Raw genomic sequence first — 11,489 nt, 5'->3', positions numbered from 1 at the left:
ACCCACCAGAAGAATAAAGACATGGGTCCCGAAGTTTGCATATAGTTGCTAGAGTTTGACTGTCCAGAGTAGACCCTTCAAAGTCCCGATGAAAACCTGGAGGGTAACTCTGGTGGGCTCCCTCCGTTCGCGTACATGCGGCGTCCTTTACTGAACACGGCTAGTGAGGGAGTGAAATACAGGAGTCCACAAACCATTCTTGGGAAAGCATTCTTACAGAGGCCGGGTGGAAGTTGAATCAGCCTCTTCCCAGGGCCAACTCCTCCTGGAACCCGCGTGTCCTCCCCAAGGGCGGTGAAGGGGAGTGGTGGTGCCCAGGCGGAAGCTCAGGCGCCTCCAAACTCCTTCGTCCCGCTGGGGGAAGTACGTTATTTTACAACAAAGCGGGCCGGCTTGTCGAGTCTCCGTTCCGCGCGTGGGGTCCGACCTCCCTGCGGTTAGAGCCCCGGTGCCGTAGCTGCATCTGCGCTATTTCAGCGGGGACGGGGGTTCCCAAGTTCGCGTGTGGATCACCTTGGGCCCCATTCGGGTCTTGTCACAAACGACACCCAGCCCCGCGCGTACGCCCCCGTGGCCGGGCCCCGCCCCCGCTCGGCTCGCGCAGGCGCACGCCGGCGAGCCGGGTTCTGCGAGGGGCGGGGCCGGGCGCGCGTCACGCGGCCCCGCCCCCCGCGGCGGCGCCATCTTCCCGGCCACGGGAGGGGTCACAGGTCGGCGCCGGAACCTCGCGTGGGGCGGGCGGGCGGACGGGCACGCGCGAGGGCCCGGGGGCCTGGGGGGCCGCCTCCTGGGCTCTCTGCCGGCGCCCCGGTCTGAGGAGGAACCCGGAGTTGCCCTGCCGCTTTTGTTTTTCTTCTGGAAACTGCAGTACCTGGGAGCGCTGTGCGGTGTCGCCGGCCGGCCCGCCCGGGGAAAGGTGAGGCGGCGCCGGGCCGGTGGTGGGGGCCGGGGGCCGGGGGCGCAGCGCGGGGGGCGCGGGCTGGGGGAGGGGCCCGGAGGCGCGGGGCCGGGGCGGGGGGCGGGCGCGGGGGGCCGGGGGCGCGGGGCGGGCGCGCGGGGGGGCGCGGGGGGCCGGGGGCGCCGGGGGCGCCGGCTGCGGCCGGGGCGCAGCGCGTCCCTCTTGCTCTCCAGGTGCGCGTCCCGAGGGACCATGGAGCCGGGGCCGCGCCCCGCGGGCGGCAGCTGCGGCAGCCCCGCGGGCCTCTCCCGGGAGTACAAGCTGGTGATGCTGGGCGCCGGCGGCGTGGGGAAAAGCGGTAGGTGCCCGGTGCGTCCATTTCCCAGAAGTGCGCATCCGCACGCACGGCAGGGGGGAGGCTGACGCTCGTTCTTTCCGTGGGTCCGTCTGTGGACCTTAACTTCCGTTTCTTGTTTCGAAGCCATGACCATGCAGTTCATCAGCCACCGATTTCCAGAAGATCACGACCCCACCATCGGTAAGGCGAGTTACCGCCGAAGTTTCTAAGTAGACCGCGTGGACCTGTCCTGGTGTCAGTTTTTGAAACCGTCTCGAACTGCTGCTCTTTGGAGCCTTTGTGGGTGTCCCTGTAAGATTTTTCAGCGGGGGTTCCATAGCACTGGGTGAACAGGCACTACTTTGTTTCCCCCTTAGCTGGGTGGGTCGGGAAGCCGTCTTTCAGGTTCATGGAGCGCTTTGGTCCGTTAGGGTTGCGGGGTTCCCAGGCTGTATGGCCAGGTAAAAGGAGAAGTGTCCAGGCCTCGAAGCCGTTCGCTGTCACTTCTCTAAGGGTCTCTGGCTCTGTAACTATGAGTCAGCGGGTTTGAGCTTCCACAAAAGGAAGCAGAAAAACAAGTCTAGCCAGCCTGCTGAAGTCTGACAGCTCAGACCTGCAGCTGCACTTCTTCCCCTGGAAGCTCTTCCTTTACTTCCTTATTCCTCAAGTTGATTACCTAGTAAGGTCTTCTTTCACGTCTCCTCTAACTCTTAGTGCTCTGTTGTTGGCAAAACACGGGTGGAGGAAAAAGGAATTTTGTCTGGCCTTTTCAAAAAAGTTGCTATTCTCTGCAAAGACTAAGAATACTACTGTCGTTCCTGGACTATGAGGAAGCAGGTTTGATTCTAAGGGGTTAAAGATACAAAGAAAAACGGAGGGGAGGGGACGGTGAGGGCGGGAGCCATACTGCTAGTGTTTTCAGAGTGTCAGGATCCTGGGTCTCTCGGGAGGATTTCCACTGGGTCAGGCCTCTGCCGCCCTGTTTTCCACAAAGCCAGTGAGAGCTGTGCCAAGCCAGGTTTGGATGCAGTCGTTCTATATAGTTCATGCTTCTGTGGCTTGAGGAAAATAGGAACACTGCTTGTGTTTTTTAAATGTACAGCATTGCTCAGGGATTCAAACTATGTTGAGGATTCTAGAAATAAACTCAGTTTAGGGTTTAAGATAGTTTACTTAGAACTTCACAAGTATTTTTTTTTTCTTTAAAGCAAAACTTATATGTGTTCTCTGAAAGAGCTAATTTTTTTAATCAGTTGATTTTTTTCCCCCAGTCAGCTGCTCTCCGGACAATACCATCTGATTCAACAGCATGTACTTATGTGTCTTGAGTTCCCATTATGTGCTAAGTACTGTTGTAGGCCCTGGGAGTTCAGTGGTGAACAAAAAGATGCAGTAGTTTCTCTCGCGGAGTTTATAATTTAGGGCCTTTTCTTTAGGGGGCTTTGTGGCAAACTTTGGCTGCTAACTCTGAGAAGAACAGTTCTACATTGGAGCTAGTACGTGTGCGAGTGTGTGTGTGGTACATATTTACCCGTAACTGAAGTATCAGGAAACTGTATGTCCCTGCACGTGGTATGCTCTTGTATTTTTTCTTGTAGATTTTTGCTTATTTATTTTAATGCTGGTCCCAACGCATTAAATTCATTCACAGCTCCCTAATCCTAGCGGATCATGGCCTGTAGTTTGAGAAACACTGGTTCGGTGGGCTCTTTATCTTTGAGGAAGAGTCATGAGCAGGGGTTCAAGAAAAAATACTGAAATACACTGGGGTGTAAGCAGCAATTGTTTGAATGATGAAAATATTGAGTGGGTTTTCTCTTTTTAAAAAAATTTTCTTGTATTTTTCAAGGTTCATATAATAATGCCCATAAAGAAATTTGTTTTCATGAAGGAGAGATTATGACAATATGGATTATTTAGAAAAAAAAATGATTTTTTTTTCTTGTATAGTATTAAAATGAGGAGGAACCATAGTATTTGGTTAAGTAGATAAGGCTTTTGAATCAAGCAGCCCTTGGTTTTAATTCTGGCTGTATAATTAACTTTGTAATATGGGAAAGACATTTAATGTTTCAGAGTTTTTCTTTATCTGTAAAGTGGAGATAATACTATGGATTGGAATATTTGTCACTATTGGAATATTGCCACTATTGAATGAGTTAAGGTATATAGATTACTTAGTATAATGCCTGGCATCTAATAACTATTTAACAAATGGTAAAGTTACTTTTCGAGCCTAATTTTTGCGGGGCAGGCGGAGAGGCAGAAGGAGAGAGAGAATCTTAAGCAGGTTCTACCTCCAGCTCGGAGCCCAATGCAGGGCTCGATCCCACAACCCTGAGATCATGACCTGAGCTGAAATCAAGAGTCAGACGCTTAACTGACTGAGTCACCAAGGTGCCCCAGAGCCTAATATTTTTTAAAAAGAATACTTTTTTAGCCTAGAATTTTAGATGACGTCTTATAAATATAAACAATGAATAAACCTATGTCATCACTTAGGTGAAAAACACAAAACAGCTCAGTTGAAGACCCAATTTACATATCTCAATGGATTGAGCATGCTTCCTGAGAAAATCTGGACATTTAAAGAACTTGTGTATAATCTATTTCTCTATAAGAAGAATTTTAAAATAAGGTTGCAGGGTGCCAGGCTGGCTCAGTTGGTAGAGCATTCGACTCTTGATCTTGGCGTCCTGAGTTTGAGCTCCACTTTGGGCTTAGAGATTACTCAAAAAAGAAAAAAGTTAAAATAAGGTTACATAATTCCTGTGCTTATGGGTTTATAGTACACCTTTCTTCCCTCCTGTAGAAGATGCTTATAAAATCCGGATCCGTATTGATGATGAGCCTGCCAACCTGGACATTTTGGACACGGCTGGACAGGTATTAAATCTCAGAATGCTGCGTGTAAAGGTGTTTTTCACTGTAGTAGAGGGGAGGGGAAGGCTTATGCAGAGAAGATCACCAGTTCATCTTTCTCAATTTTTCATGCTCTCTGACTCAGGATAGCAGGTAATTGATATATGTGTCTTCTTTGATCTGAAATCATAGCTAATGTGTGTGCAGCCCTAGGTTTCATCACTACATTAATGATCCTGTTCCCCTCCAGGCAGAGTTTACAGCCATGCGGGATCAGTATATGAGGGCAGGAGAAGGGTTTATCATCTGTTACTCTATCACCGATCGTCGAAGTTTCCATGAAGTTCGGGAATTTAAGCAGCTTATTTACAGAGTTCGACGCACTGATGATACACCTGTGGTTCTGGTGGGAAATAAGTCTGACCTAAAGCAGCTAAGACAGGTGAGGAGAGAGCAGAAATGCAGTCTGTGGTCTCAGATTGGTCGTCGTCATTTCGCTGTATATAGATTCTTTTGCTTTAAAGTAAAAATTTTAAATTAACTTCTCTTTAACCGTAGAAATTTCTCTAAATTTACTGATTTGCAATTAACTTGGATAAAAATCTGAATTTTAGAAATCAGTTTACAGGATAAAATCCACAGCGTGGTAATCAGATGACAAATAGAGTACGTATTACGTGAAGGATCATGGAATGTTCCTAAAACCTTAGAAAATAACCAGTCTGTCAGTTTATGTTGCAGCAGGACAAATGTAGGTTAGACTTCAAGATACACTTCCTGATGGTGAAGATCATTAAGGGGACCTGGAAGGGGAGAATAAGAGAAATTATAGAGGATTCTAGAGTAGGCTGGACTCCCCAGATTGGCGACAGTGTGTAGAATCTGGCTGTTTGGTGTAGAGTTGAAGGAATAGTGGACAGGCATATTGGGACCACTGGTGGAAGCAGCGGAGTAGGTACAGACTTTTCGGAAGTAGTTTGACCGTAGATAAGTTCACAGTGCTTCTCGCTTAATGCCTGTTTGAAAAATCTGTCCAGGAATTTATATATAAAATGTTGGTTGCCAGGCTGCTTGTGGTAGCAAAAAGTTAGAAAAAGTCTAAATGTTCAGACCTAGGACAAATTATGGTCTATCCCTAATTGGCTATATCAATTTTGGATTTGTTATATAGTTGGATTAGAAATCAGTCACTTCGGGGCGCCTGGGTGGCTCAGTCGTTAAGCGCCTGCCTTCGGCTCGGGTCATGATCCCAGGGTCCTGGGATCGAGCCCCGCATCGGGCTCCCTGCTCGGCGGAAGGCCTGCTTCTCCCTCTCCCACTCCCCCTGCTTGTGTTCCCTCTCTCGCTGTGTCTCTCTCTGTCAAATAAATAAATAGAAAATCTTTAAAAAAAAAAAAATCAGTCACTTCATAGGAAGGAGGAGTTGAGGAGCTCTCTGTTCAGATTGCCCCTTCTCTTTTCACTTCTGGAGGCAGTTGTGATTGTTTTCTGTGGTTACCACTATGCATTTTCTCATGTTTACATTTTTAAAGGTCACCAAAGAAGAAGGACTGGCTTTGGCGCGAGAATTCAGCTGTCCCTTTTTTGAGACGTCCGCTGCATACCGCTACTACATTGATGATGTATTCCACGCCCTTGTACGGGAGATACGTAGGAAAGAGAAGGAGGCAGTGCTGGCCATGGAGAAAAAATCTAAACCCAAAACCAGTGTGTGGAAGCGGCTGAAATCACCATTCCGGAAGAAGAAGGACTCCGTAACTTGAAGGGAGGATGTGCGTGTTGGCCTGTGAACCGCAGGGTTTACTCCGAGCAACCCAGTGGCCTGCACGAGTGAGCATGGCGCTTGCTCTTTGTCCTGTCGTGACCGTTCCTCTAAATGTAACTGACGAAGGGTGTATGCCTAGTGGGAGTCTTCAGTGACGTGGTGTCTAGAATACTGTCTTTTTAGCTAATTCTGATTTATTAACCCAGTGGAGCACTGTCTACTTGTAAATTGTCACATTAGAATTTGATCTACCAATGTTTTGGGTTCTTTTCCTGGTATTAGTTAATTAGTGTTGATTGTTTCCACCCTGGGGGCGTCTGTATACCATGTGTGTTTTACGAAGCCCACAGGAGGAATTTTCTGCTATGCATTACTCTGTGTCCTTTTCAACTTGGGTTCCCTGAGACCTTCCCAGGGAAGGGCCTCACTTTCTTCTGTTCACAGGTGCTTCCTGGACACACAGCGAAAACCACGGAAAACCCGGCTCAGGGCATTGCTGTGGAACTGCGTCCTGTCGCAGATGCGGGGTTATGAGCTCGGGGACGCCAGGCCGTGGAGGGGGGCGGGCGGGACTCCACGTCAGGACCACGTTCCCAGTGCAAGCCTGGCTTTCCTAGAAAGTGCACATCAACCCAGATGCACTGAGCTAGGTGAGGATAAGCAGAAGCGAGTGAAATGTATGCAAGTTTCTCCTATGAAGTTATTTTGTTCTTCCTTTCAGGATTTAGCCTTCCTTAGCTTCCAAGGTCTATGCTTTGGGAGTCATTACTGGATTACTAAACTCTTGTCTAGACCCTTAGTTGGGACAGCCATGGCCTTGTGCAGGTTTATTTTTTTCCCCAGAGATGCGCACACCAGTACAATTACATTAAGTGCTTCCCTGGCTCTCTAGCAGAGCTAGGCCTGGTGGAATGTTCTCTAGGTCCTTCATCAGACTGCATTGTCCACATGGAAGAGATGTCAGGAGTTAGAGTAAAACCATGTATGTGCCTCCTCAACACAACACTACACTCCATGCTCAAGAGAAGCCTGGGGGTCTCTGTGCTAACGAGCCAGGCGCGAAGCTTTAGACTCCTGTGTGTTGAGTTTCTCGTTGAAGATTTCTTTGCAGGGACCTTGGGGAGTTCACTGCACAGGGCTGTCTGAGCCTTGACAAAACTCAGCCTAAGAGAATACCACCTTGATATTTGTGCATAGCTGGGGAGCTTGTTCTGGAAAGGCACAGCTTTACATATGGGTGGTGCATTCTCTCTTTTAGAATCAGGATTGTTTGGGTATCTGGACTTAACTGTGTGTGGAGATTAGGTGCAGAAGTGCTAAGAATAATGTGGCGCAGATTGAACATTAAATGTCACGGACAGAGTTTGTGACCGTCTTAACCCTGAAGCACGCGACTGCAGCGCCATTTAGAAATAGCGTGCCCCTCGACTTACTGTTTTCCACTTTACTGACAGGCAGAAGGATAGGCTTGTTGTGTTTTTTTCTCATACTCCATGCGATGTCTGTTCCAGGTTTAAAGAAAGGTGATGGTTGCACCTTTTTTAGCTAGGTCGTGGTCCCTTTTGAAACCAAATAAATCATGTTTTATGGTACTCAAGCCATCCAATAGTGGAAGACCCAGAATTTGAATCTCTGCAGGACAGAAATCTGATAGGAACCATAGCACTTTAGAGAAGCATGAAGGTAGAAAAGAAATGCAGTGCAATTCTATTTTAACAGTATTTCACCACATTTAAATTAGCTTAGAGCCTTTTACATGTAATGCCTTAGCTTCTCATTACTAATGATCTAGGGAATTGTAATTAGCGTCGAGCAAGAACTTGACAGCTGTATAATCATTCAGGACCTTCAAGGCAGCAGAGAAGATTGCCAGAAAGATCCATAAGACAGGAGGGAATTTACATTGTATATAAGAAAAATAACAAATTTGTGTTTTTAAGACTGTCACTGTCCTGTATTTGGTCATTGGATAATTAGCCCATTAGTATTGAGAATTCTATTCATGGTGCTAAATAGTTTGAGGGGGTATAATGTGTGTAGGTAACAGCTCTAGTCTTAGTGATCATAACTGTATGTAATTTTATAAGCTCTGAAGAGTCAGGTTTATCCAATTTGAGGGCATTAAAATCCATTACTCCTGGAACTTTGAAGAGAGAAACATTCAGGGACACGTGTGAAAGCACTGGGACTGTTGATGCCTGCGCCCGATTAAGTTAGAAAATTTAGAGTGAGCTGTTAGAATTCAGGAGGGGATATGTTTAATTTTATTATATTTTAGCAAGAATTGGTCTACTGTGATGTTTGGGGGTGGGAGAAGGAAGAGCAGTCTTTCACTTAACGCATGTGTATATGAAGACAGTTTACATGACACAATACAGAACTTTTAAACAACTTGTTGGGCTTCTCCTTTACTTACCTGTGCGTGGGTGGAAATGCTTAGAATCATTGCACAAAGGTCATTTTAAGAAAATACAATACCATGAGATTTTCTGTTCTGGAAAATACGGATTCAAAAGTGTGAGTGCCCGCCGCGTGCAGGATACCTGCGTTGAGTGCGTTGGGGCGTGGCATGGAACGCCCTTTCAGAGAGAGGACCTTGGCTCTTGGGCAGGTGGACAGGCTGCAGGGAGGTGAAGCACTGCGGTCCAGCTGCCAAAGAGTCTCCATGTGACAGTGAGTGGGGTCCCACCTCTTAAGTGACTCTGGACTCTGGTTCCCCACCGCGGGCACTGTTCCTGTCCTGGCTTCAGCAGCCAGGACGCTTAGGGGTGTTTGGTGTTTGGCCAGGTAGAGTGAACTGCCACCCCTGGGATGGGGTGGGGGGGCGGGCAGGTGCCCGAGGAAGCCTGCTGAGACCCTGTGTGCAGAGAGGTGGAGTGGTGGGGAGACAGAAAAAACACATTGGAGACGAATGGCATGTTTGCCACCCGATGAAGGGTTCAGGCTGTTTCCAGTGTGGAAACTAAACGTGAGACTGTGAGGAATCATTGCTTTGTGTGAAGGTCATTGCTTTTGTCTCTACTGAAAATGGGCACTGGCGTTTGTGGAGAGGACTTGGTTTGGACCTTAAAGGAATGTGTTTCTGTGTTCTCATTACTTGTGTTGAGCAGGTGAGCAACGGTCAGGAGGGTCCACTCTTGAACCGGGTAGTGGAGGAGCGGCGTTCCCTTTCTGGCCTCCGTTAGGCGAGGCGCGGGGGTTCCATCAAAGCGTTCGTGGGCCTCCTCTGTGCACTGAGCACCGTGTGAGACTGGGATTCGAAGGGATAGACAGTATCCCTGCTCTTGAACTTTGACAAAATCAGCATATCCGGCTGGAGATGGATTGTGAAGTCGGAGATGACCTGCTTCCAACTGGGAATGTTTCAGAAATTCAGAGGGGCACTGAGCGCTAACGGTAGAGCAGGCAAGTCGAGGAGAGGCTGAATTTAACCCGCGTGGGAAAATAGAGAAAATCAAAGCGAGGTGATTTCTGAAGTTTCTCCTCATTTCTAGTGTTTTTTGCTTATTTTCTTTAAAAAATCATATAAATTTAGGAAGCTCCTGACAGTTGGTAGTGTTTCTCCTTTTCCAAACTTACTGAGAAGGATGACAAAGAAATTGAAAGTCTTACTTTTTAGGAGTCTGTGTTAACACGGACAAGCACTTGGCTTTAAGAGATGGTTCAGTACTGAAAACGGATTTGCAGTCATCCTGGATTTGCTCAGCCTCAAATTAAAGTTTGTAATCAGGGGCTCCTGGCTGGCTCAGTCCGTTGAGCATCCAACTCTTGATTTAGGCTCAGGTCATGATCTCAGGGTTGTGAGATTGAGCCTCAGTTGCGCTCTGCGCTCAGTGGGGAGTGTCCTTGGGGTTCCTCCCTCTCTCCCTCTGCCCCTCCCCCCCTGCTGCCCAAGCACCCGCGTGCTCACCCTCTAAGATAAATAAAATCTTTAAAAGTTCGGTTCAAACTATGTTCATACATTTATCAGCTCAGCTGGAACTGAAACTTGTGGCCTCGCCTCACAGGGAAGTAGTTGGAGGCCTGAGTTCTCTGATGATGATTCGCCCTGTCCTCACATATCTCTAAATGCTTTTGCTGCACAAATTAATTTTGTCTTTCTCTTTTTTTTTTTTTAAAGATTTTATTTATTTTAGAGAGAGAGAGAGAGAGAAAGCGCACAAGAGGGGGGGGAGTGGGAGAGGGAGAAGCAGACTCCCCGCCGAGCAGAGAGCCTGATGCAGGACTCAATCCCGGGACTCCAGGATCATGACCCGAGCCGAAGGCAGTCGCTTAACCAACTGAGCCACCCAGGCGCCCAATTTTGTCTCTCTTTTTCCCACTAAGAATTGTGTTAAATAATTAGGTATAACATAAATTAGAATAATTAGGAAAATAGTGTATTTGTATTTTACTCAGTTTTTGACAAGTTTTTTTCAGTGGAAGTTGGAAGCGGAGCCTTGCTGTTCTTCTTGGTTTGCTGGTTATCTGTGGTTCAGTGCTGTGCTCTTCCCATGTGGCTGGATTGCACCCACGTACGTGAAGAAAGCGAGAGCCGCCTCAGCTCCTGTCTGCAGAAAGCGCCTTGTCTTCTGATGAGTGGAGCTGGTTTGCGGCTTGTCTGGTGCACAGGACCAAGCATGGTCTGGAAGGCAGGATGGATTTTAGATTTTAGGAAAATGCAGCCAGACAGCATAATTGAGTCAACCCGTACTTAGAGCCTTGCAGACCTATTTCCGTGAAGAGCCTTGCAGACCTATTTCCCTTCACTGTCCAGATGGTTGGAGCTGGGGCAAGGGTAGCTTCTTTGGGCTACCACTAGTTAGTGGATGTAACCAAAGACTCCTAGCACGTGGTTTCTGCTCCCAGGGGTGTACAACGGATTGAGAAGGCAGGGCAATTCATAGGCAACCTAAAACCATGTTACATCGACTAATTAAAAGAAAACCTAGGAAGATTTGGATTAAATTGGTAGGTAGAATTAGGCCATGAAGATTTCTCAAAAAGTGAAGATGCATGACTTGGAACCACAGAAAAGTCCAGCATCCTGTATGTAGGACGGCTCCAGCGCAGGATCGGAGAGTGGGTGAGTCAAGACTACCCTGGGGTAGGTGGGGTGAGCATGGAGAAGCCCACTGTGGCTCAGAGTACACAGCAGGACAGCCACGGGGCGGGCTGAGTGCGTGGGAAGCCGTGAGGCAGGTCTGAAGTGGGCGTGGCTCCCAAGTACCTGTCTGCTCTGGATCAGAAACAGGCAAGAGCAGTTCTGGGTTTTCTCTCTCATTTTCTTAGCTTAGTCTCTGGAGATTCTGATCTGATGAATTCTGACAGGATCCGGGAATGTCTGTTGAATCCCAGAAGATTATGATGGCAGTCATGCTGCCTTTCCTGAGTCAGATGGTGATGAGTGCCCTGGGCGGGCATCGGAGGGCGGTGTGGAGCGGTGACGGCTGGCTGTCACCAGGTGCGGAGAACGTTCGCGGCTCTCGTCGGGGTGGCGTGGGGTGGGGAGCACGGAGAGTAAGCAGTAAGAAGATGCAGGACGAAACAAGGGCCGTGGCTGGGGGACTAGCAGGAAAAGTAAACTCGTACCTTATTATGAAGGAAACCCCTGGATAGAACAAAGGCCTGTTCAGTCTTAATGTTTG

The 11,489-nt window shown here is 48.2% G+C and overlaps 1 protein-coding gene across 4 annotated transcripts; it reads left to right on the top strand.

Moving 5' to 3' along the window:
• The first annotated feature begins 685 nt into the window (after nt 1–685).
• RIT1 (Ras like without CAAX 1) lies at nt 686–8,253 on the top strand. 4 transcript variants are annotated; one of them, XM_045876598.3, is made up of 6 exons: nt 688–916; nt 1,132–1,256; nt 1,380–1,436; nt 4,048–4,121; nt 4,348–4,539; nt 5,630–8,253. In XM_045876598.3, the coding sequence occupies exons 2-6, from the start codon at nt 1,151–1,153 to the stop codon at nt 5,858–5,860; spliced, it is 660 nt and encodes a 219-aa protein (XP_045732554.1). In that variant the 5' UTR covers nt 688–916; nt 1,132–1,150; the 3' UTR covers nt 5,861–8,253. The 4 variants fall into 4 exon arrangements, with proteins under 4 accessions (XP_064449771.1, XP_045732554.1, XP_045732555.1 ...); XM_045876599.3 differs by having other exon boundaries at nt 1,132–1,267; XM_064593701.1 differs by lacking the exon at nt 1,380–1,436 and having other exon boundaries at nt 686–916.
• The last annotated feature ends 3,236 nt before the right edge of the window (nt 8,254–11,489 follow it).

This window comes from Mirounga angustirostris, unplaced genomic scaffold, assembly GCF_029215605.1.
Source record: "Mirounga angustirostris isolate CCGP_5_RB_7025 unplaced genomic scaffold, mMirAng1.0.hap1 SCAF_6, whole genome shotgun sequence".
Lineage (NCBI taxonomy): Eukaryota > Metazoa > Chordata > Mammalia > Carnivora > Phocidae > Mirounga > Mirounga angustirostris.
Note: the sequence above shows the minus strand (reverse complement) of the source record. Positions and strands in the feature narration are given on the sequence as shown.